This window comes from Hibiscus syriacus, unplaced genomic scaffold (assembly GCF_006381635.1).
Source record: "Hibiscus syriacus cultivar Baekdansim isolate YM2019G1 unplaced genomic scaffold, ASM638163v2 tig00111812_pilon, whole genome shotgun sequence".
In the NCBI taxonomy this organism is placed as follows: domain Eukaryota; kingdom Viridiplantae; phylum Streptophyta; class Magnoliopsida; order Malvales; family Malvaceae; genus Hibiscus; species Hibiscus syriacus.
Genome location: NW_024063187.1, coordinates 1,809,336 through 1,834,693, shown reverse-complemented (window position 1 = coordinate 1,834,693; position 25,358 = coordinate 1,809,336). Strand labels below are relative to the sequence as shown.

General features: G+C 35.4%; 2 protein-coding genes across 2 annotated transcripts; both read left to right on the top strand.

The window, feature by feature from the left end:
- Positions 1–6,450: 6,450 nt before the first annotated feature.
- Positions 6,451–13,634, top strand: LOC120171141. Its single transcript, XM_039178921.1, is given in 15 exon segments — positions 6,451–6,662; positions 6,786–7,798; positions 7,801–7,827; positions 7,830–8,451; positions 8,794–8,842; positions 8,928–9,106; positions 9,200–9,356; positions 9,828–10,094; positions 10,175–10,261; positions 10,535–10,687; positions 11,554–11,717; positions 11,822–11,945; positions 12,248–12,370; positions 12,465–12,690; positions 12,795–13,634. Coding segments are annotated over 14 exon segments (2,475 nt in total). The 5' UTR covers positions 6,451–6,662; positions 6,786–7,632; the 3' UTR covers positions 12,926–13,634.
- An 8,153-nt stretch (positions 13,635–21,787) lies between these two features.
- On the top strand, positions 21,788–23,717 carry LOC120171174. Its single transcript, XM_039178941.1, has 6 exons — positions 21,788–22,043; positions 22,135–22,198; positions 22,687–22,749; positions 22,834–23,081; positions 23,198–23,420; positions 23,540–23,717. The coding sequence occupies exons 1-6, from the start codon at positions 22,038–22,040 to the stop codon at positions 23,557–23,559; spliced, it is 624 nt and encodes a 207-aa protein (XP_039034872.1). The 5' UTR covers positions 21,788–22,037; the 3' UTR covers positions 23,560–23,717.
- The last annotated feature ends 1,641 nt before the right edge of the window (positions 23,718–25,358 follow it).

Genomic DNA, 25,358 nt, shown 5'->3' with positions numbered 1-25,358 from the left:
TTTTACTCATTGACACATCTTTAATAATGATCCTTCATTTGTAATCAGTCGATAATGTTCGATTGAAGATGCTTGGAGTATTACACTTAATGTGAATATTTCGGTCATAACCCACTTCTAAACACCTTCTTTAACACTTATTCTAGTGTTTTACACATGTTCAATCCCATTTATGATCATACTATGGGTCCAAGGCCCTCCGGGTAGCATTCTAAGTTAAAAAGGTCATTTTTAGGGGGTTTCAAAACCACCTTAGGGGGTTTCAAAACCACAGTGAAAATTTTGTATTATGGACAAGGGGTTTTGAAACCAGCTAGTGGGTTTCAAAACCTCTGTTTCATATTGTCTTATTTCTTACGAGAAAGCTCTCCAAATCACTCTTAAAACCTTACTTCATCATAAAGTATGATCTTTACAACAATAACATTATCTAGGGCATGAATCAAGTAAACCCTAAATATGCTCAAATACCAAAATCCCCAACAAAGCATCACATTTAGGAAATTCATAACACAACAAATGATTATAAATATACTACATTGGTTAAAGAATCTCGAATTGAAGCTCCTTTCTCAACTACACTTACTTAATCCTTCTCCTCTTGAAATAAGATGCTCACCAACACTTTCTCCTGTCATAACATAAAACCAAAGCTTTTGCATTACTAACCAAGTTTATAGGAAAACATAAGAGCTAATTAATAGCTAAATGGAACATATAAGAAATACTTACATCGATATTAAATCTTGAAGAAGAAGATGAAATGAGAAGATGTAGAATAAAGAATGAAAAGAATATAGTATGCTCATATTTTTTTCCTCTCTAAACTCACACCCAACATTCTTTTAAAACCCTAGGAGTTGGCCACATTTTCTCAAATGACCTTATTGCACTTTTAGTCCTTCACGGTTTGCCTTATATTTAAAAATATCCCTTTTTATGTCTAATTGGTCCAATTCCAACCCAATTAAACCCAACTTGGTCTAATGACTTAAATCACCAATTTCTCGTGGCATGTATACCTCTCGGGTAAACCGAAACTACTAGCCTAGAATTTGGGGTGTTATATAAAACTTATAATATAAAAACCCTTTTTTTATTATGGGTTTATCTATAACCCTAACATTAAAAATATATTCATTTTCTCTCAACCCTCACAAACGACTGGCCTACATAAAACCCAAAGCCACTGTGGCTTCTTCCACTGATCGGTGTTAATCCCCTTGTTAATCGGTGCCAGTCGTCGTTACCAGCTACTGTTAGAAGTAAAAAATCGCTTTTTATTCCTCTTTTTCTTCTTCTATTCGAAAAAATCAACCAAACAAGCAAATATTTTGGAAACAAGTGTATATCTAACGAAAAATATTGAATGAGAAGGAAAAAATGGTATCTTTCTCTTTTTTCGATTTCTTTCAAATAGATCTATTACAAGCCTGAAAAAAAAAACTATTATAAGGCCCTCACTTCTTTTTTTCGTTCTATTTATTTTTTCTCTTAGATCTCTTTTTTTGTTATTTTTTCTCCCTTTTCCTAATCCCCTTTTTTCTTTCGGTTGATACACATACACATATAAAGGTCCTTGTGTGTTGAGTGAAATATTTGGTGAATGTTGGGATTTATGAAGAGGCTCAATTCGCAACAAAAAAAGTGCAAATGGGTTTAATTGATAGAATTGAATTTAGGGAGTAAGGAGAACAAAAAGATAAGACAATTTAGCACAAGGATTTAAAGTTGTTCGACTTATCAACCAAGTCTACATCCACTACCTTAGCTCCTCACTAAGGATTTTCTAACAAATTCACTAATTTGTTCTTTCTTTTTCAAGGATAAAGAGATAACCTTTACAACTCCCTATCTTTTCAATTGGATAAGATAGAACCAAAAACCCTTTACAAAAGGAAAAGAAATATAAACAAGAAAATTTCTAAAAAGGAAGGTGTTTACAAATTAAAAGATCATAAGAACAAAATATTTACAAGAGAATTAGAATAAAGAGTGAAAATCACTTCTCTTGTGTTTGATTGCTTGGATAGGTGTTCTAACCCTTATTCAAGTGTCTTCAACTTGTATTTATATGTTGGAATGTTATTGTGGCCGTTTCTAGCCGTTGGATGTGGTTTGGAGCCATTGGGGATTAATTTTCGTGCAAAATAAAGCTGCCCAGACCAAGAGGTATTGGTACTCCTAAAGGGAGTATTGGTACTACCTTTGTGTATATTTAAATCAACTAGCCGTTAGGGCCTGATGGTATCGATACTATGCATATGGTATTGATACTACTATACATAGTAGTATTGGTACCCCTTTGGGTATCGGTACCATTTTTGCATTCTGGCGATACTTCCCTTACCTTTGGTATCAGTCATATGAATAGTATCGGTATTGTTCATGAGGTATCAATATTGTAAGAACAATATCACTTGTACAGAAAAATGTTTTGTGCTCAATTTCAAGCTTTAAGGACTTTGAATTGTTTTTGAAAACTTTGAATAAATTTAATTCAAGTGCAAAAACATAAATTGCTATATCAAAATATAGTTCAACAATCTCCCCCTTTTTGATATAAGAAAACATTTGAAAAATTGTTTTTGGCAAAACTCCCCCTTAATCAAATGTTTAATGAAAAATGTACCAATTGTTGGAAAAATATGTGAAAATATACAACTCCCCCTTTTTCATTAAGAAATTGAATTTTTCAAACCCATACTTCTCCCCCTTTTTTGTTAAATAAAAAAGAATCCAACTTTAAAGTTCTAAAATCACTTTGGAGAGTAAATGGTAAATTTGACATTAAAAGCATTTGAAAAATCAAAGCTCCCCCTCAAAAAGTACATTCCAAACAAAATTAGCTTTAAAAGCTTGACACTTAAACAAAATTGAATTTCAACAAAGAGTAACAAAATGTTAGTAACACATGAAATTCAATATATCCAAGTCTAAAATACTTTATGCAATATCCAATTATTGAAATTAAGTACATGTGCATAAAGTTTTCAAAAATGTTATGCATTTGAAGAATTTGATATCAATTGTTAGAGAGATATCTTTAACATTTTAAAACACATGCATAAACATTTAAATTTAGGTCAAAAAAATAAAATTTGTAAAATCAAATCATTTGAAAATTTTGATATCAATTGTTAGAGAGATATCAGTTGCATTGAAAATCAATTTTGACCAAAATTCATTATGATGAACTAAAAATTATGAAAAATCATTAAAAATTTAAAATATTAATCATAAAACTTTTTCAACATACATGAGATTAAAAACAATACATAATCATTTAAAATCAAAACTCATGCATGCTTAAAAACTAAATGAGCAACCAAATAATCAAAATCAAAAGCATTAAGCTTAGAGGTTACTCATTCTTTTCAAGTGTGGCTAGAGCATTTGAATATCTTCATCTTCATCACCATTGCTCCCACACACCTACAAGAGACATTTATTTGGATTTTGGTATCCAAATTGCTTTAGATCCTTGAACGTTTAGTTTCAATGCCCCTTGTTCCTTTGGTAACCCATACTTGTCTAATTTTAAAATGTTTTCATTTCTTCAAAGGACAAGTATGTTCCTTGTGAACATGATAATGATAATGTGAGCATTTTGTCATTACGGAACTATATGAATTATTTAATATGATTTCTTTTTCTTTTGTTAAGCATTCAAACTTATCTTTTAAATCAAAACATTTTTTCAAAACTTTCAATTTTCATTTTTGAAAGCTCTAAATCCTTTTTTCAAAATTTCATTTTGGTTTTCAAAATCCATTTTATCTTTCAAAAGAAAATCATTTTCAACTTTAAATTTAGAAATTAATTTCTTGTATTTGGAGTTCATGGTCTCAAACTCCAAAAATAATTCATCATATGCATCTTGCAACTCATTAAAAGAATATGAATTTAATCCATTTGAGTTAGAAGATACCTCGGGCTCTTCACGAGCCATTAAGGACACCACATTTGTTGGTTCTTCTTTATTGTTTCCTTGAAGCTTTTTGAGCTTATTCCAAAGCTCATTGGCACTTGAACAAGAAGAAACTCCTTCGTTAGCTTCGGGACCAAATGCATAAAACAACATGTGCATGGCTTTGGCATTAAGTTGAGCTTTCTTTCATTCTTGGGCACTCCACTCCTTCTTCTTCTTCTTTTGAGAAGAGTAGTCATTTTCAATCATCTCCCATGTATCAAGATCATTGGATTGGATAAATAGCTTTATTAATTTCTTCCAATGACGGTAGTTGGCTCCATTGAAGTATGGAGGCTTGTTGATCGATTGGGAGTCTTCCATGTTGAACGAGCCGGAGGTGGAAGCCAACTTCTTGGTTGCTTTGGGAATCGATAGAGCTTCTTAAAGGATCGTATCAAGGTTATTAAACCTTCTAATGAGTCAAGCTCTGATATCAATTGTTGGGATTTATGAAGAGGCTTAATTAACAATCGAAAAAGTGCAAAGGGGTTTAATTGATAGAATTAAATTTAGGGAGTAAGGAGAACAAAAAGATAAGACAATTTGGCACAAGGATTTAAAATGATTCGACTTATCAACCAAGTCTACATCCACTACCTTAGCTCCTCACTAAGGATTTTCTAACAAATTCACTAATTTGTTCTTTCTTTTTCAAGGACAAAGAGATAACCTTTACAGCTCCCTATCTTTTCAGTTGGCTAAGATAGAACCAAAAACCCTTTACAAAAGGAAAATAAATATAAACAAGAAAACCTCTAAAAAGGAAGGTGTTTACAAATTAAAAGCTCACAAGAACAAAATATTTACAAGAGAATTGAAATAAAGAGTTAAAAGCACTTCTCTTGTGTTTGATTGCTTGGTACGTGTTCTAACCCTTCTTTAAGTGTCCACAACTTGTATTTATGTGTTGAAATGTTGTTGTGGTTGTTTCTAGCCGTTGGAGGTAGTTTGGAGCCATTGGGGATCAATTTTCGTGCAAAATAATGTTGCCCAGACCAAGGGGTATCGATACTTCTAAAGGGAGTATTGGTACTACCTTTGTTTATATTTAAATCAACTAACCGTTAATAGTTGTTGGGGCCTGATGGTATCGATACTATGCCTATGGTATCGATACTATGCATATGATATCGATACTATGCCTATGGTATCGATACTACTATATATAGTAGTATCGGTACCCCTTTGGGTATCAGTACCATTTTTGTTTTTTGGAATTTGAACAAAGCTGGTAGTATCGGTACTACCTAATGAGTATCGATACTTCCCTTACCTTTGGTATCAGTACCATATAAACAATATCGGTACCTTTCATGAGGTATCGACACTGTAAGAACAGTATCGATACTACTTGTATAGAAAAACATTTTGTGCTCAATTCCAAGATTTAATGACTTTGAATTATTTTTTAAAACTTTGAATAAATTCAATTCAAGTCCAAAAACATTTTGCCTTAAATTGTTATATCAAAATATAGTTCAACGGTGAAGGAGGCAGAGGGATGATGATTTCACAGTGGGGATGTCCTAGATTTTCTAAGATTGGTTGATTAGGTTTTATTTTATTGGATTTGGTTGTGATTTATTTTGATTTGATTTGTTATGTTAGAACAGCGGCGGCCTGGAACCAGTACAAGCGGTGAAAAGTCGGACGGATGCATGACGGTGACAATAGCAACTCCCTTCACTAGCAGCGACGTGACTTTCCTTCTCCCTGGAGGCAGTAGGTGGCTAACCCTAAAATTAGGGTTAACTAAAACTTGTAATATGATAGGCCCTTAGGGTTCAGTGGTATTGAGCCTACTCTTGGGCCAGCCTTGTAATTTGGGCCTGAAAAAATATAAATAAATTTAGAATATGTTAATAATAATAATAATAATAAATTAAAACCCGGATCAAACATGTGTCTACAGGATGTTAAAAAATAAACATAATTGTTAACATTACGATTTTTTAATAATGTGACATTATCTTATGATGACACATCAAAATCACTGTTATTTTTTAATGACTTGTGACTAAAATATAATTTGAGATATTATTTAAAAATGATTGAATAACAAATACAAAATCATAAAAATAATTTGATAATACATAATTTAACTTAAAAATTTATTACAAAATAATGTATCCATCAATGTCAAATCCCAACATATATATTATATAATCACACATTACTATTTTCAAGTTAAATAATATATATTATATAACAAAGTAATCAAACCATGAAAAAGCATGTTCGAAAGTCCATAAGGAAAGAATATATTCAAATGATTTGGGAGGGCGATCGACTGAGTGCGAAAGGAAAGCAAACTTTCCCAAAATCCGAATTCCATAAATCCACGTCGGATATAAAAATAATATTTAATTGTAGAAGAAAATCGTTACAGTTACAACTGAAAAGGGTTAAAAGAAAATAATTTTTAAGCAATCAGTATTTATTTATTTTAATAATAACTAGTCTCGCAGGCTCGAGAATCGAGATTGTCACCAGCTGCAGCCGTAAGCCTTGCTCTCTTCTCCGCCATTTCCAATTCTCGTCTTTATCAATTTTTTTTCATTTTTTCCTTCTTTTTCCTCTTTTTTCCCTTTTGCATGTTGTTTATGTTTGCCTCTCTCGCTCCAATCTAAAAAGATTGTCGGATCAAGGACTCATACACATGGATTTTATAAAGCAGATCAATATTCAGGTACTGTTTTTCTTCCTTAATTTTGTCTGATTTCGTCTTTATTTTGAAATTTTGATCGACATGGTTTGAGGCTTTGCTGATTATGTATTTTTTTATATATTTGTTTTTCTTTTCCTTTTCTAGGTTTCGGTGTACATTATCCTGAGCGACGATAATGAGAAATAAGATTTGATTCTTTTGTTTTTCTTTTTAGATTGGTTTGCGTATTCTTCGTTTGGATCTAAGGTGATCTAATTGATTCTGGAATCTGTAGAAGAGAGGCATTTGTATGCTTAGAATTGTAGCTAAAATTTGGCTTTGGATCGAGATATGCTAATATCTTGTGAATAAATTGTACCTACATATTTTTTTTTTTGTAAAAGTGGAAGCAGTGTTACATAAGTGTTGGATTTGATTGAGGTAGCCTTTGTATTCATAGGGGAGTAGTATATTTTGATTGAGAGGTTCTGAGTTTTAGTTGATATGAGAATTGTGTGATTATGAATTATCAATTGGTGGGTTTAAGTGGAAAAGAGTGGCTCACGGAGCTAAGACATTGTTTATGCAAGTAAATAGACACAGGAGCTTGTTTGTGGAACATGATCAGGGAGGCGCCTATCTCATTTAATCAATTGGTTCAGCAAGAATATGCATCTGTCGCTCCTTGTACAAGAAAAAATGTACATAATAATAATATCTCTGTACATACAAGTGAGGAATTCGCCATGGAGTTTCTTAAGGAGTTTGTTGGAACAAGAGGGATTCCTGCTATACCAGACGCTGCTCAGATATATGAGACAAGAGTTGGGATCAATCAGAACCAGAACCAACAGCTGGTGTATGAAGACCTAACCCAAATTCTTGGGTTGAAAAGAATGGATTCTGAGTGTGTTTCTGATATTTCTGATGTTGCTTCTGTGCATGGGTCTTGTAGAGGGAGTGAAAATGGGTCTTGTGTTGAAAAATTAATTACCAGAAGGAAGATGGTGATATGGGACAAGTGGAAAGGAAGGTTTTCGGCTGTGATAGGAGCGATCTTAATGTTTTTGCACCAGCTACCACACCCACTTATGCATGTGACTTTCCTAGGTCCAGCAACTTAAGTGGGCAGGGAGCTTCTGAAGGATCACAATCTGAGAAAATGAAACTTCTCTGTAACTTGGTGGAAAAATATTGCCCAGGCCAAGTGTGGCAAACTCAGATATGTTGGGGGAGAGACACGGATTATTACCTTTCAGAAATGTCTTTCTTGGGATGAGCTTGTGAGGAAAACGCTAGATGTTTTCAACCAGCCTCATGCAATCAAGTACCAACTTCCAGGTGAGGATCTTAATGCCCTTATATCTGTTTCTTCTGATGAAGACCTTCAGAATATGATAGAGGAGTATAACGGGCTTGAAAAGCTTGTGGGTTCTCAATGGCTGAGGATATTTTTTATTCCCTTGGGGGAGTCTGAAAGTGCATCTTCCCTTGAGGCTAGCACCATTCAGCAGAACAATCCTGATTACCATTACATGGCAGCTGTCATTGGGGTAGTAGATCATAGTTCTATGAAAAATTCTGGTGGGCAGTGTTTACCCAGCAAAGGAAATCAACTAGGACTTGCTTTGGATCATAACCCTAGTTTTCGAAAACGCTGTCCAACTTCAATACTCCCTTTGGAGACTATAGGCTGTCTTAATGCCTTCCATCCATCTCAAGTTTTCCATGATTCCCAATATACAACCGGATCCCCATTTGTATCTCCTCCTATTTCTCCGCAACCTTTCCAGCATGGAGATTCTAAGTGTTTGTGCACAAGCAGTTGGTGGTAACTCCATCAACGAAAGCAACAGTTCCTTCATTACAGCTCAATTAAATCCTGAGAACTGTGGTATAGAAAATCCTAACTATATAAGCAAGTTCAACAGCTTCCACCTGCTTTGATGAATTATAATCACCCCTACGTAAATGTTGATGCCGGTCAAGCCTTCCAAGCACATAAAGTTCAGTTACAAATACAAAACCTGATCCCAGCAAAAATCCTCTCTCTCAGTTTCAACTAAAAATAATAGTGTTTGTTATGGTGTGTCACATGAAAGGCCTATCTCACTTGCTGCTGACCCATTGAGTCTGTTGGCATCATCTTTTGATCCCATTGACTCTCACCCAGGCATGATACATGCATTTTCAGATACAAAGATGCTGGAGTTGTGAGGAAGGTCCGATTACTGTTCACAAGAAGGAACTAGCTCATCTCCCCCTTTAAATTTTGCAACTACTCGATCACCTTCAAATTTAGTGCAGGAAAGGTTGATGCAACAACAAGATAATATTGGTCTATTGAAGTCCAGGGCACAAAATGATTTGTTAGATAGTGATTCTAAATTGGAGTCAACACTGGAATTGCTGATATTTTCTCCAAATCCTGAAGCTTCATGCTGGAATAAAACTATTCTTAATGGTGCTGGTGATAGCAATGACAAGTGACAAACAGCTAAAATTAATTCGAGTAAAACCATTGTCACGACACCTAATAATTATGATGAATATGCTACTAGTTTGGATACCAGTAACAGGTCTGGTAAAGTTGATCCAATTTTGCATCAAGGTGGAAAGCTTTATGAGTGGAGATCGTGGAGATCCCCTGAAAGCAATATGGTATACAACGACAAATTGTCTAACGCAGACCGCAATCATACTTTTGGTATTGATACCAGGAAAGAAGATTCACAGGTCTCCCAGCCTATCATCCTTGGATATAATGGATAACATAGAGCATCCACAGACCTTGGAAAAAACCACATATGGTACAATTGAATGTTATGATTTCAGTGGGAAAGTAACTTCTGGACAAGGGAGCATTACTTCATGCACTGACAAACCTAAAGTCACATGCATATTTCCCAAGACCATGGAAAACTTAAGCGGTGAGAGCTCAATGGGTGATCTTATATCTGTGTCATTGAATGGCCCCATGTTGCTTGAACCACAACAACTGGAGTGTGTAGCAAGTCTAAAGGATCTAAAGAAGATATGCTGACTAGCTCAACCATTGTGCACCTATCTGTGGTTCATGTTGAATCTGGTCTGAGCTCGAACTTACACAAGAATGACCTTCATTCTATGTTACAGAATCCAGAAAAGGATGCCTCTTATAGGAGAGAGGTTTCTCTCATTGATGATGACCTTAATTAGCCCAATCAGAATGCTGGGAAGATGGTTGCTACAGGATCTGTGCATGAAAATTCAATTGTAGTAGAGTTTACATTTGGCCAGACAGAAACCTCAAGTGTGAATCGATATCAAATCCAGCCAGACCCCTTAGTTAATTTGGATGATGTGATCACAAGTGTGCCTTCTGGGATTGAAGTTTCATCTGCAATTGTCCCACCTGTGGATGTGACTGACAATGATAATGTATCTCCTATTGCTACAGAGTTGGTGGATATTATTCCAGAACCTGAGTCTAAGGTAAGACGAGTTAAAGGTCATGTACAACTAACTTGTTTAGATGCTAATTAACTTAGGTAGCTTAATGGTTTTGTCCATAGGCTGCTGCAGCTGATGATAAAGACAAGGATGATCCCTTCAGTGATGCCAAGATAGCTGAAATGGAAGCCAGCATCTATGGCTTGCAGGTTCCATATCGAACTGATTTATATCTGTTTTCAATAAAATCTTCTTGTATAATAGATGACCAGTTCATGCAGTCTAGTTTGGTGAAATATTTACCATTAAATTTTCAACCGCAAATATTGAGTTCCCCTGTTTGTTAGTTGAGAAAACATTATTTTTGTTTTATTTGAACAAATTATCTACCCCTTGTTAGTCCCTCCCCCATTTGGCTTTAATCATCGGTTGTAAAATTAGCTTCTGAAGGAAATTTAAACTTTTTTGATTCTGGTGTGCAGATTATAAAAGATGCTGATCTCGAAGATCTGAAGGAGCTAGGATCTGGTACATACGGAACTGTTTATCATGGAAAATGGCGGGGAACAGATGTTGCTATAAAGAGAATAAAAAAGAGTTGCTTTTCTGGGAGATCATCAGAAAGAGACCGACAGGTTGGTCCCCAGAGATATTTTTCTTTCCTTTTTCCCCTTGTCTTTACAGTTTGTGATCTTAAACGTAGGAGAGCTGTTATTGAAACTCATAAGAAGCTTCATAATGATTTAGGGTTCAGATTTGAGGATATATGTATGCAGTAAATACTATATCAGTTCATCTTGAAGCAATTTTGTTGTGTTTCCATTTGTGCTAGTTCTTCTGTTCTACAAATTTGGGCTGTCGGAAATTCTAAAGGGGAAAAACTGGAATATTTTCTGGTTAGATAGCTTGGGTAGTGCACTTGCATTCTTGGCTGTCCGAAATATTAGTATTTTTATTATCTCATGGTGGAAGTCAAATTCATGTGGTGTAACCTTACTCTTCTTCCTATTGGTCTATTTTCAGCCTTCCTTTCTTGAATTCTGTTCTGTTCTTATTGCAATTGGAGATTTGTAATATGCTTTTTTCATTTTCATAAGCTTGTCAGTTCTTGAGTTGAAGTTGTTTTTAGCAGCTATGATATTTATTACAAAGAAGATTAGCCATGAATTATGATATTTAAACTGTTCTGCTAACCACATGTTTTTATCAAGAAAGATTAACCTGTTTTTTTTTCATCATTGCTTCAAATTTTAAATAGTCTTGGGAGGAAAGTAGAAGATGGCTTTCTTTTTTATCCTCCAGGGCGGGATTTGCGGTTGATTGAGCAATATTAGGGTAACTGACTTAAATTTGAAAGAGACAACTGAAAATATACAGAGAGATTTGAGTCCTCTGGACATTTTGTAGTTTTTAGATCTTTCAACCAATTTTTTAGTAATGTTCTTCATATCAGTTTGAGGTATTTGCATACCCAAAGCTGATAAATGTTTGGCTGTACCAGATTCAAGACTTTTGGAGAGAAGCACAGATCCTCTCAAATCTGCATCATCCAAATGTGGTCGCATTTTATGGAGTAGTACCCGATGGAAGCGGAGGAACATTGGCAACTTTAACTGAATATATGGTAAATGGATCACTTAGGAATGTCCTAATCAAGAAGGAAAGGTAATATTGATTTTATCTCTCAATTTTATCTTCCTTCACTCATTAATAATGCACTTACTGGCCTTTTTGTAATTCTTATGCTGATTACATGATCTTCACAAAAGGCTCATAATTGCCATGGGTGCTGCTTTTGGCATGGAATACTTGCATTCCAAAAACATTGTTCATTTTGATCTGAAATGTGACAATTTGCTCGTCAATCTAAGGGACCAACAACCCATATGCAAGGTACTCAATCTGTTGAAGACAAACACCGTTCTTGTGGGCATTATGATTTCAAGGTGTCTCGCATGATATTATATACCATAAATGACCGGAAAGAAAAATTCTTAAATCTGGTTAACACCAAAATTATTTTTGGCCCAAGATGAGAGGTGATCATATGTATAGAAAGTAGAAATATAGAATAACCTTAAACCTTCACGTTCCCCTCATAACTTATCATTTTAGGAAGTAGGACTGCTTATGTCGCTGAAAGGTTTTCATTGGCTCCAAAGTTGAAGTATGGCTAGCGTGTGTTGTTTCTGCAGATTGGAGATTTTGGATTATCAAGAATCATTCGCAGCACTCTAGTTTCTGGAGGTGTGCGAGGAACCCTGCCATGGATGGTGCCAGAACTGCTAAATGGTAGCAGCACCAAGGTTTCTGAAAAGGTCAGTCAATCCATATTCAAGTATATGTCTTGCCACTGTGAAGGGAAGAATGAGTACACATTAAAGCCAAAGTTTATGATATTTAATCTGACAGGTTGATGTGTTCTCATTTGGAATTTCAATGTGGGATATCTTGACCGGAGAGGAGCCATATGCCGATATGCATTGTGGTGCCATTATTGGTAAGATTTTGATTTACCAATGTGCTACTGACCCTGATTGTGAATGGAAAATATACATGCATGGAGAAGTGATCGACATGTTCTGGCGTGATATTAGTTCCACTGTGAAGGGCAGACGTTTTCTAAACTGGTTCATTGGTATCTTCTTCTGGTGTATATGGTCTGTGGAGTATTAGGATTTGCATGTGATTTCCCCTCTTTTTTTCTCTATATGAGTTTTTTTTTTCTTTTATTTATATTAGGTCAACAATTTCGAAAGTTACAAAAATCAAGACCGAGGCTAGAAGAAACTAATATACTAAGGCTTCTCTGGAATTTTACTGAGGAGTTAATAATGATGATATTGATGATCAATCAAATGTTGTTCTGTTGAAGATGAAGATCACGAAAAGTTTATGCTGAGTTTTAGGGTATAAGATATTTTCTCATTTGCTCTTGCCGTGTAATAGTATAAAACAACATCCTAAACAACTCATATATAAATTTAAGCCGTATCAAACACTGCATACACTATGCCAAACTCTGTTTGAAAGCTAAACAAGAACCTTCTGCTTATCACCAAATTATGGCTTTGGGTCTGATTACTGAATTAAGGTTGCAAGAGGGATCGTGAAGAACACGCTTCGACCAGCTATTCCAGAATGTTGCTATCCTGATTGGAGGAAGCTAATGGAACAGTGCTGGTCTCCTGATCCAGAATCTAGGCCATCATTTACCGAGATAACAAAGAGGCTGCGATCTATGTCTCTGTCTATGTCGCTTAAGCCAAAGGGAGGTAATAATCGGGCGAAACAGATGGCCCCCTAAGTGTTACGGTACGACTCATCATTATACGCTAGCACCGATTTTGTTATTAGGTACACCTGTAAAGCTACATATATCGGAGCACGTGCATAAGTAGAGTTTGGTCATGGATACCCAAAAGTTTTCCCCCTTTTCGACATTTGTTGATATCTTCATTTGTTTATTCTTTTTGTAAGAGAGTAAATTCGGGTCATAGTAGTAGGGCCCGAAAGAAAGCATTAATCCATCTTTCCGACTGGTTTACTATTCCTGATTTTTGTTGAAAGTAGCGTGTCTATGTATGCATACAATTGAATTCTTCTTCTTGTTTTTTGCCATTAATTCGTTTTTATTTCTTATTTCAATTCATAACCCTGGCCTCTTATTTCATATGTTAAAATTTGTTGGAAATTTTGACTTTTGTTATTTTTACCTTGTATCTATTGATTGAGTTTGATATAATGAGTTAAATGATGTCAACTTAATGAATGGAAGTATGAAAAAAAATAAGGGTGATTATGTTAAATTTTTTATTTGAAAACTCTTATTTACCGCTTTTAAAAATATATCATATCTCAAAAAAACGCCTCATTGTTTAAAAAAGAAAAGTATCAACTCGTCTGTTTTGCAGCAATGAAGAGTTAGATGGGCTAGCTTTCTCGCACGGAAAGAATATATTCTCGTCCGCATAGCAAATAGTTCATGGGTAAAATATAAAAATAGTCGCCTAACTTTTAGGACGCTTGAAATTTAATTACCCAACTTTTAAAACTTGTAATATAGTCATCGAACTTTTAGTTTGTTTTCAGTTCTGTCCCTGTCGTTACCTCTATTAGATTTTTGCTAATGTGGCAGGTAACGCCCGCTAACCCACCCTCTCCTCCTCCTTCTTCTACCTTTGAAATCTGTTAAAATTTTGGAATGAATAATACATCTTATTAATTAAATGTATCAAGTCAAAACAAATATATATACAAATTTAGCCTAACTAACTAACTAACTGCTAATTAGTTACAGAGAATAACAAACTTTCTACTTCTAACACTCCCCCTCAAGTTGGTGGGTAGAAGACATCATTTACCCCCAACTTGGATACAAGATATTCATGTTGTTGTACTCCTAAGGCCTTAGTAAAAAAATCAGCCAATTGTTCTGAAGAATGCACAAATTCTGTTTTGATGAGTCCCTCTTGTATCTTTTCTCTCACAAAGTGGCAATCAATTTCTATGTTCTTTGTGCGTTCATGATACACTGGATTCACTGCAATCTGAAGAGCAGCCTTGTTATCACAATACAACTTGATTGGACATTTCTTTTCTAACCCAAGCTCATTAGCTAAGCCATTCAACCAAGTCAGTTCTGCTGCAGTAGTTGCCATGCTTCTGTACTCTGCTTCAGCAGAAGATATGGCTACAGTATTTTTCTTCTTAGATTTCCATGAAATCAATGAACTCCCAAGCTTGATGCAGAAACCAGAAACAGACTTCCTTGAATTAAGACATGCTGCCCAGTCTGAATCACAAAATGCCTTAAGTTCACATCTGCTACTTGAATCCATCAGAATTCCTTGACCAGGATTCCTTTTGATATACCTCACTATCCTCAATGCTGATTGCAAATGAGATTCTCTTGGTTGTTGCATGAACTGACTTAAGTGATGTACAGCAAAGCATATATATGGTCTGGTATGTGTGAGGTAAATTAGCCTTCCAATGAGCCTTTGAAAAACACTCTTGTCTACTAGCAACTTGTCATCAACTCCATTACTCCCTTTAGTGCTTAACTCATCATATTATGTTGTGGTGAGCCTTGCATTTTGCTCAAGAGGTGTCTTTGCTGGTTTTGAGCCGCGTACACCTGTTTCCTCAATCAATTCAAGGGCATACTTGCACTGATTGATTAAAATTCCTTCTTTTGATCTCATAACCTCGAGACCCAAAAAATAGTTTAACTCACCGAGGTCCTTCATCTTAAATTTCTTGTTCAGAAGATTTTTTAAGTCATCAATCAAACAATTATCATTTCCAGTGATCAACAAATCATCAACATAGATCAACAAAACTACAATCTTGTCATCCTTCTTCATTGTGAACAAAGAATAATCAAACTTACTTTGTTCATAACCAGCCCCTAAAAGAGCCTCAGTTAGCTTCAAATTCCATTGTCTGGATGCTTATTTTAACCCATAAAGATATTTTTGCAGTCTACACACCTTATTCTCCCCCTGACTGCAAAAACCAGGTGGAAGTTCCATATATACCTCCTCAAACAAATCACCTTGCAAGAAGGCATTATATACATCAAGTTGAAACAAATGCCAATCATAAACAGAAGCTATGGCGAGAAGAAATCGAACAGTAACCAATTTGACCACTAGTGAGAAGGTATCCACATAATCCACACCCTCTCTTTGACTATAACCCTTGGCCACCAATCGAGCTTTAAATCTCTCTATAGCACCAGCAGCATTGTACTTAACTCTATAAACCCATTTGTATCCAATAGGAACTTTTCCCTTGGGTAAAGGAACAACTGACCAAGTTTTATTTGTTTCAAGGGCAAAAATTTCATCCTTCATAGCTTTTACCCATTCAGGATAATGAATGGCCTCATGATAGGAGTGAGGCTCAACAGGATGTGAAATAGAGGAAATGAAGGATTGTGTAGCAGCAGGAAGATGAACATAAGAAACAAAATTCGAAATAGGATTGGTAGAAGTTGAAATAGAATTGCAAACAAAATCATTCAACCATTGGGGTTATTTAGAAATCCTAGTAGACTTTCTAACCAAAACTGGAACTACTGAATCTATTGAAGATGCTAATTGTTGTGATGATTGCCCAGTGTCAGATGTAGAATAAGGAGCAGAATCAGAAGGGACAGTATGAGTAGTTTGTTGACCAAAAGAAAGAACCAAAAACTCAGAATCAGGAATGAAAGGAGTGGACGGAAAAAAGACTCTGTTTGAGTGGGAAAATGAAATGGAAATATCTGCTCATGAAAAACAACATCCCAATTAACAAAGAATTTTTTAGAAGTAAGATCAATCAAGATATACCCTTTTTGAGTATTAGAGTATCCCATTAGAACAGAAGGTAAGGCTCTAGGGGCAAATTTATCATTTTGTTTGACATTAGTGGCATAACACAGGCAACCAAAAACTCTAAGAATGGACAAATCAAGGGGATTGTGATAAAGCATTTCATAAGGAGTTTTCCACTGTAAAACAGAAGAAGGAAGTCAGTTTATGATGAAACAGGCTGTTAAAACACATTCACCCCAAAATTTAATTGGCACTTTTGATTGAAAACGTAAAGCTCTAGCTACTTCTAAAAGATGCTTATGCTTTCTTTCTGCAATTCCATTTTGTTGTGGAGTTTGAACACAGGAACTTTGATGTAAAACACCAAGAGTTGAGAAAAAAGGAGTACAATGAGAGTTGGAAAATTATGTACCATTGTCACTTCTAACAATCTTAGTGACAGAAGAAAACTGAGTAGAAGCAAAGGAGATAAATTGTTTAATGAACAAAACAACATCATTGTTAACTCTCAAGAGGTAAACCCAAGTCATTCTGGTGCAACATCAACAATAGTCATAAAGTATCTGTGACCACTATGAGTGGAAATCCTATAAGGACCCTATAAGTCTATTTGAATTAATTCAAAAGGTGTTGATGATCTGGTAAGACTAATAGGAAATGGCAGCCTGGTTTGTTTTGCTAAAGGATAAATATCACAAGAATGAACAATATTTAAATCAAGTTTATCAGAAACATAAGGAGATAATTTGCGCATAGATGAAACAGAAGCATGCCCAAATCTAGCATGCCAAATACCAGTTTTATTAGAAATGGAAACAATTGGAACAGAACAAGCATAAGCAACATGCCCAGAACGAACTAAAGAATCAGAAAACAAACCAGTAGCTCCTTTAGACTAAAAAATATAAAGGCCATTAAATCTTCTACCAATCCCCTTGATCATGCCAGTGCAAAGATCCTGCAAGATGCAAATGTCAGGATAGAAAGAAACAATACAAGCATGATCTTTAGCAAGCCGAGAGACAGAGATCAAATTGTGAGAGAAGCTAGGAACAAACAAGACACTAGAAAGAACTAAATCAGAGTTTAACCTATGAGAACCTATATGTGATACTAGTTCAATTTGGCCATTTGGTAGATGAACATAACGAGGGGAAGAGCATGAAACAGGAAATTGTAAACCATTGAAAACAGATAAAATATTGTCATTGGCACCAGTATCAATAATCTAGCGAATGCACAAGCCATTAGAAGTAGGTAAACCACAATTAACAGTAACTGCAAGATTCACACTGGAATCTGGAGCTGGATTCTTACTTAACAAACTGAGAATTTGATTGTATTGCTCAGTAGTAAACGCAGGCACAGTCGAAATAGAAGAAGAAACCATCGATTCAGTTGCAGTCTCTCCATCAGCAGTGTGCACCAAAGTAGCTGCCATGGCAGCTTGAGGAGTCTTCTTTCGACTGAACTTGAAATCCGGCGGAAAACCAATAAGGCGATAACAGCGATCACGACTATGGCCTTTGACCTTGCAATACTCACAGGTGCCAGTAAATCGCCTTCTATCACTCCCTTTAGAAATAGCCGAGAACATTACAGAGGATTCGATGGGTGCACTACTCAGCTGAATCCGGCGAGATTCCTCCTGAATGATCATTGAATACGCCTGATTAACAGTGGGAAGTGGCTTCATAATGAGAATTTGGCTCCGAATGGCAGAGTAAGTCTCATTAAGACCCATCAGAAACTGAAAAAGTCGTTGATGTGCCACATGATCAGAGTTCTGTCGTGCAGCCTCACACTCACAAAAAGAATAAGGGACAAGAGCAGTGTACTCGTCCCACAAGAGCTTGAGACGAGTAAAATACACCGAGACTGAAGAGTCACCTTGAATAAGTGTAGCAATCCAACGATGCAGAAAAAAAAACTCTAGAACCGTCAACTTTATCAAACCTTTCCTTGAGATCTCTCCAAACATCCGCTACATTCGAGGCAAAGACGATCCCAGCTGATAAATCTTGACTTACAGAGTTCAAGATCCACGATAGCACAAGAGCATTGCATCGTTCCCACTGAGGCTGCAACGGTTCGTCATAATCCTCTCTTCGACAGGTTCCATCCACGAAACCAAGCTTGTTCTTGGCGAGGAGCGCAATACGCATTGATCTACTCCAGATAACATAATTTTCGTAGCCCGTGAGTTGATGCGAGACCAATTGGATACCAGGCGTATCTGAAGGATACAAAAATAGGGGGTGATTGGAATCAATAGGGAAAACCATGAACCCTAGCAAAAGATGGGAATCTGATTTGGGAGAAAGCGATGGAAGCAAGAAAGTGGGCCTTAGTGCTCAGCGAAAGATGGGCCACACAGAAGACCCAAAAACGAAAAACCTATAAACTGATACCATCTTAAAAATTTGGAATGAATAATACTTCTTATTAATTAAATGTATCAAGTCAATACAAATATATATACAAATTCAGCCTAACTAACTAACTGCTAATTAGTTACAGAGAATAACAGACTTTCTACTTCTAACAAAATCCTTAACCTCCAAAAAATTAAAAATAAAAACCAAAAATCATAATCCAAGTTAATGTCGCTGGGAAACTCCGAGTCGGGCCTCGTTGGATATTTGAAACTTCGAAAGGCCGTCTTTCATTTTAAATCTTCTTCGGAATTGGCCGGGATGAACCAGAACTTTTTCTATAGTCCAAACATCTGAATTCACAAAAAGAGTTGAATCAGTTCGGATAAAGTTTTCATTTGGAATCTATAATTTTCTCGAGGACATAACTATAGATGAACTTATTGCACAAATGTTCATATTTCATAGTCCATTGTAGCAATGGTGAGATATGCATTTATGCATCCTTAAATCCTTCTCATTGTCGGACCAGTGCTACGAGTGGCGGATTAATGAAGCTAACGAGTAAAGGGAAGTATATATATCTACATAAGTAAACACGGTATGGTCGAGCAACGTGTACGAGGCCCGAAGATGAATATTCAACTACAGTTCCAATTTTTGATATGTTCAAGTGTCAAGCAGGAGACAAAGCACCTTGAGGAATTTCATCGGAAAGGCAAATGTTCAAAATCCGATCTTTTAGTGCTCAAGCAGTTACATGGCATTTAGGATTTCCTTCACCATGTTCTTTTCGATATTTATTCAATGCTTAACATCTTATACGTATGATAGACAAGTAATCGAAAAGACACCCAGAGATTTATGAAACACACAAACATCAGATAATTAACACTGTTGAAAATTCTTCTTCCAACCATCGTAACTCCAGTTAGGACTGGTTTTCTTTTCACGTGCCTGGAGTTAAAACACGAAACTATGAGACCTTTACTTATTACTTCGGCAACGACGAGAAACATGGCAAGAGATTACCTCAATAGTGGTGGTATTGGCTCCAACCAATGCTATGTGCATAATCAGAAAGCCCAGAATACTCAGCGCAAATGCTAAGTTCAAAACTGAAACGTTTGGATTACGATTCGTTAAAAATATCGACAAACTAATTAGATGGAAGATGCTTAAACCCTTAGGACACTTACCAAATGTGATAAAAGTAGCTGCAAGTGTTCCTGGCGTCCTGGCGTTTCATCTATCTCACCATCATTAAATAACTCCATAAAAACCCACAGTAACAATAAACAGACAAGTGTTGTCTCAAGAAATGTGTAAAAACTCCATAAGCAGGATTGCAATGCTGAAAAGTGCAGAATGTTTAAAGCTATAAATGGAACATATCGATCACTATTATGGCTGATCGGGTAAAATTTAGAATACGGTACCCCAACCAGCTGCATGTGTTATCAGAGAAAAAGTATACAAAGACATGAATTTTAGAATTCTACATGGAAGAATACCATCTTTCTTGATAAATTCTCGCATCATACTGAGGTTTATATGTAAATCGATGAACAACAGGCAAAGTCCGCATACAACAGTCAGAATGAGCATTCAAGTTGGTGGCAGCTTCACAAACTAATCAAGGTAATATATCATATCATCTTCCCTGAGAAATAAGCTATTAATCTTATGAGCAATAAATCAGGGTTATGATTTTCAATTCATCTTGGGTTTTTTTTATTTTGAATGGGATTATGATTTTTGGGTGTTTTATTTTTTGAAAGTTAGGGTTTTCAAAGGGGGAGAAGGAGGTGGGCTAACCAGCGTTACCTGTCACGTCAGCAAAAATCTAATGGACGAAAAGTTGGGTGATCAAAATACAAGCGTCCTAAAATTTTGGGGACTATTTTTATATTTTACCCATAGTTTATTTATTCTCCCATATGTTAAAAACAATTATCATGCAATTCAAAGAAAAACATTTTCTCGACCAGAAACATATTCCCATAACAATGAGAATATATACTCTTCCACATTATCTGTAATATGACTCCTCCAATCATTCGGTTTACACACTAATTTCACTTGTAATTTTATACAATTTGTTTTTGTATCCTATAACAAAGAAACACAGACACATTTTAGATCATGTTCTGCCTTCTGTTATGCATTCATTCTGTAATACGCAACACTCGCTAACGGAACCGATATTCCGACGATGGTGTTTCCCCGATAAAGCAGTGCTTTGCTGTCGAACTTGAACGAGACCACACCGAGTTAAAAGCTAAAACGGTGAAGTCCGGACAGTAAGCCGTGAACGTTTCTTGCTAGTTCGCAGGCCTTGGAGAGAAATGGTTTTAATTTTGTCATGACTTGAGAAGGAACGTGGCCAGACATTCCACCTCACAACATGCAAAGCAAACATATTCTACATTATTCGAGGGTATCCATCGCCATGGACAGCACAGTGACACGTCGTTTCGCCTGAGTTCTGAAGGTGAGAATGAAAGGTGAGAAAACTTGAGACACATGCTCAACACACCTCAAAATTTGTTAGTACAGCATTACTATCATCATCATCATACTTGCACAAACAGCTAACTACTGTGAGCTTCTGTGGCAATCTCTCATTTCATGTGAGAAAAAAGCAGTCATTCTCTATGCCCCCATCGCCATTAACGCTTCTCATACCAGTGTGCATTTAAACTCCTAAAATATGCCTAGAATCATCCTTCATCTAAAGGTTCAAATTTTATGTCTTCGTGTCTAATATATATCCATATATGAATCAAATACATTTCTATTGTCTCGTTATCTAACTCCATCCCAAAGGATCAATTTTGAGAATCTTCCCTCCGTCTATGTTAGGAATTTGATGCAAAGTGTCAGTCAACTGTCGTCGTACAAGTGTATGGCAAAGACAAATGCCAACGCGCCCATTCCGGTTCTTAATTAATACTTTTTTTAAAACTAAAAAACTCCATCCCATGAACCAATATGTTGGTTTCTTGTATAAATAATGACCCCCATGTTACTATGAAATCTCAAGCAGCCAACACTAGCCCACTATCTGCTCGGTTGTCTCTCACCATCTTCCTCTAGATCCTTAAATTTCTTTGTCTTCATCTCCACAAGTGCCTCATATTTTTTATAACAAAGAATCTTTGGTAAAAACATACAGACAGAACCAGATAGATCTCTGAAAGCTGTCTGTTTTGACCAAGATTTTGCTGTCTTTCAATACCATATAAAGTTACCAGTTTTGTTCACAAGCAAATACAAATATCATGCAGGTGAGGTTTGAACTCAGAATCAGATAACATAATCGAGTTGCATTGTCTTGGAAAAGCTTATATAAAATCCCTCATTATGAATTTATACCAGATTTTTCAGAGGCTCTTTAAGGCAGCTGATGAACAAGGAGTTCAAAATCATACCACTCCTAAAGGTACGCAAAACCAGTTATCTGAACGAGTTTTTTTTTAAAAAAAAGGCATAATGCTAACATTAGACTCCAACGTTTATCAAAATATCTTTTTGGCCCATATTCTTTTTTTTTGAAGCATTTTGACTCCCAACTTTTTATTTTAGTACAAAAAAACCCCTAGCATTTGATTGAATGGTCACTTTGACCCTCATTCTTTTTTCTAGAGCATTTTGGCCCTTATTTTGGAGCGTTAATTGTTTGTTAACTGGAGCGTTAACCGTTTGTTAACTAACGGTTTCCATCCATTAAGGAATATTTTTGTCTCGATTCAAAACATTAAAGGTCAAAATGATATAAAAAATAAAAACCAATATAACCATTTTAATAAAAGTTGGCCTAATGTTAGCATCATGTCTTTAAAAAACACCACTGTTGCCTTTTTCTTGCTGTAATGGCTGGATTTATTGATTAACATATGTTAGTTTAATTGTTTATGTTTTTTTTTTCAGATCAAGAAGATAAACCCAAAGAAATAGTCCCGTCAAAGAATAATAAGAAGAAAAGATCAAAGAGTAAGAAGTTTAAGCCTCTTATATTTTTGTGCAATAAAGATATTGCAAAGGCTTGCTTTTACAGTAGTATCTATTTGAAAAAAGTCGACAGCTGTCGTACAACACGTCAACAACAACCCCATTCCCAGGCCATAACGAAGATGAAGAAAGAAGGATTGGAGGTGGTTAGTCAGAAATCGGATTCCAGCAAAGTGTCGCCACTGACTGAGGCTCAAGTTGCAGTGTCATCGTCGAAGAAAGACCAAAAAAACAAAACCAAAGCCATTTCTCGTATGAAGGAGTTGTTGAGATGGGCTGCTTCGGCCAAATCGGAGAAAAAGTTGAGCAAAAAGGTAAGCTTAAAAAAGAAGGAAAGAGATTTGGGGTTCGTTGAATCTTTGTTGTTTTAGTGGCCAAGGGAGTAGTGTATTAATGATAGAGCATTTCCAATTTTTTTTTTTTTTTGCAGGTTGATGGTCGACGACTCAATACCAGTGAGTCTCCGAAGATTAGTTTTAGATGGGAAGCGCAGAGCTGCTCCGCTGTTTCTTCTGCCATTTCTGGGATTTCGATGACTTCTTCGTTAAGAAACGATGAGGCCTGCAACTTGGTTTCGTTGAATTCAACTGTTATACACGGCTTGAATCGTTGCTCTACCCGAAGAGGGAATTGGATAACTACAGACTCTGAATGTAAGCCTCTTCCCATACACACATATATATAATCACTCATGTACAGATCTCAAAATTTAAAATTCTCATATATTTATTTTTATTTATATGATTTATAATGTTTATATTGTTTTGGACAGTTGTGGTGCTGGAGTTATGACGGGTGATGGAATGGAGAAGATGAAGTTTGGTGGGTTGAATACGTGAAAGAAAAAATCCATAGCCACTATTGTATACATTAATGTTAAGGATCTGAAATGTTCAAGTGTAACACCACAAGTTAATGAAGATCAACTCTACATTATGACCTTTATGTCATTTTCCAATTTACATTAAAATTAACTGATTTATGTGTTTATAGGCCAAAGTTTCTTAAAAAAATGTGTGAATGTCGATAACAATCACTATCGATTATTTAAGGGACTTAGCACAATCTGATTTTGTATTTTACAGATTTTTTGACAATTCAATTGATTTATTAAGATCAATATTTTGATTAAAATGGTTTGATTTAGTAACAAAACATTAGTTATTCGTTATACCATAAAATATTGGGTAAAGTATACAAATGATCTCCTTAATATATGATATTGTCTTATCGAGTCCCATGATTATTAAAAGTTACAAAATGATTCATCGACTATAGGGAGTTACTTTATTGAGTCCCTCGACTATTAAAAGTTACAAAATGGTCACTCAACTATTTATTACGTTCCAAAGTTATCCTTTTTCGTTAAAAAAATAAAGGTCACCTGAGTTGGACGTTAACATGCTGACTAAGCTATGATAGTCGTTTGAGATTATGAGATCAGATTCTATCATAGCTAAGTCAATAAGTTAACGTACAACTTAGACTGTCGTTAAATTTTTAACGGAAAAAGATAAGTTTGAAACATAATGAATAATTGGATAACCATTTGTAACTTTTAATAGTCAAGAGACTCAACAAAACAATTCTCTATAGTCAGAGGACCATACTTAATAAAGCAATATCCTAAAATCAAGGGACCATTTATGTACTTTACCCTAAAATATTTCAGTCTATGTAATTATTTAAAATTCAAGAAGTACTAATAATGTTTGCATGGGTTAAAATTGATGGGATGAAGGTTTGAAAAAATAGTTTATATAAGATATTGAAAAAATTATTTTCCCAGGTAGAAGGAAATCGACCGCAATATCTGGCATTTTTTGGAAAGTTTAATGAAGTACTTAGCATTTCTTGATCTGCAAATTAAAATTCAACTCAAATGATTATTAATTTTTAGATTTTTTTTTATAAATTTAGAACATATGAATAGTTGAATAATCATTTTATAAATTTTTAATAGTTTAAAAACTAAACAAAAATAATGTCATATAGTCGGGAAACCATTTATATACTTTACCCAAGATTAAAAGACGAAATATTAAGATTATAATAGAGGGACCAAAACTATAATTTGTCTAATATTGAGAACATCACATGTACCATCCTCTTATGTTTTTCCCTATTTTATATGTAATAAATAGATGCTACTGTGTCACAAGAGAACAAAAAGGCATCAACATAAACACTAGAAACCTTTAAATATTTTGATTGATTTTTCTACTAAAATTGAAAACAAAGTTGTATGACAAATTATTTCACCCTTTCTAATGGGAGTCCCAAATCCAAATTTTTCCAACATACAAGCAGAATCTAAATAAATCACTTTTCTGTCTCTAACTCTGTGGCATACCAGCATTTAAGTGTCCGTACGTATTTTTACATCACTTTCCTAGTTGCCAGTGCAGCTGCCTCGCTAGCATGTAATGTTCCAACAGCGAATTCACGACTGATCTCTTCTTGGACCGTGACTTGAGCATCCCCGAGAGGGTCTGCTGAGTTGTCTTGTCACAACTCAAGTTAGGGGTTAAATTTTATTAATCTAAAGTATTAAATTAAAATCGTAACAAGGAAAAAATTGAGGACTAAAT

Coding starts and splice junctions, on each gene's coding strand:
- LOC120171174 (XM_039178941.1), top strand. Junction 22,199..22,686: donor AAATCATACCACTCCTAAAG/GTACGCAAAACC, acceptor TTTTTTTTTCAG/ATCAAGAAGATAAACCCAAA. Junction 23,082..23,197: donor AGAAAAAGTTGAGCAAAAAG/GTAAGCTTAAAA, acceptor TTTTTTTTGCAG/GTTGATGGTCGACGACTCAA.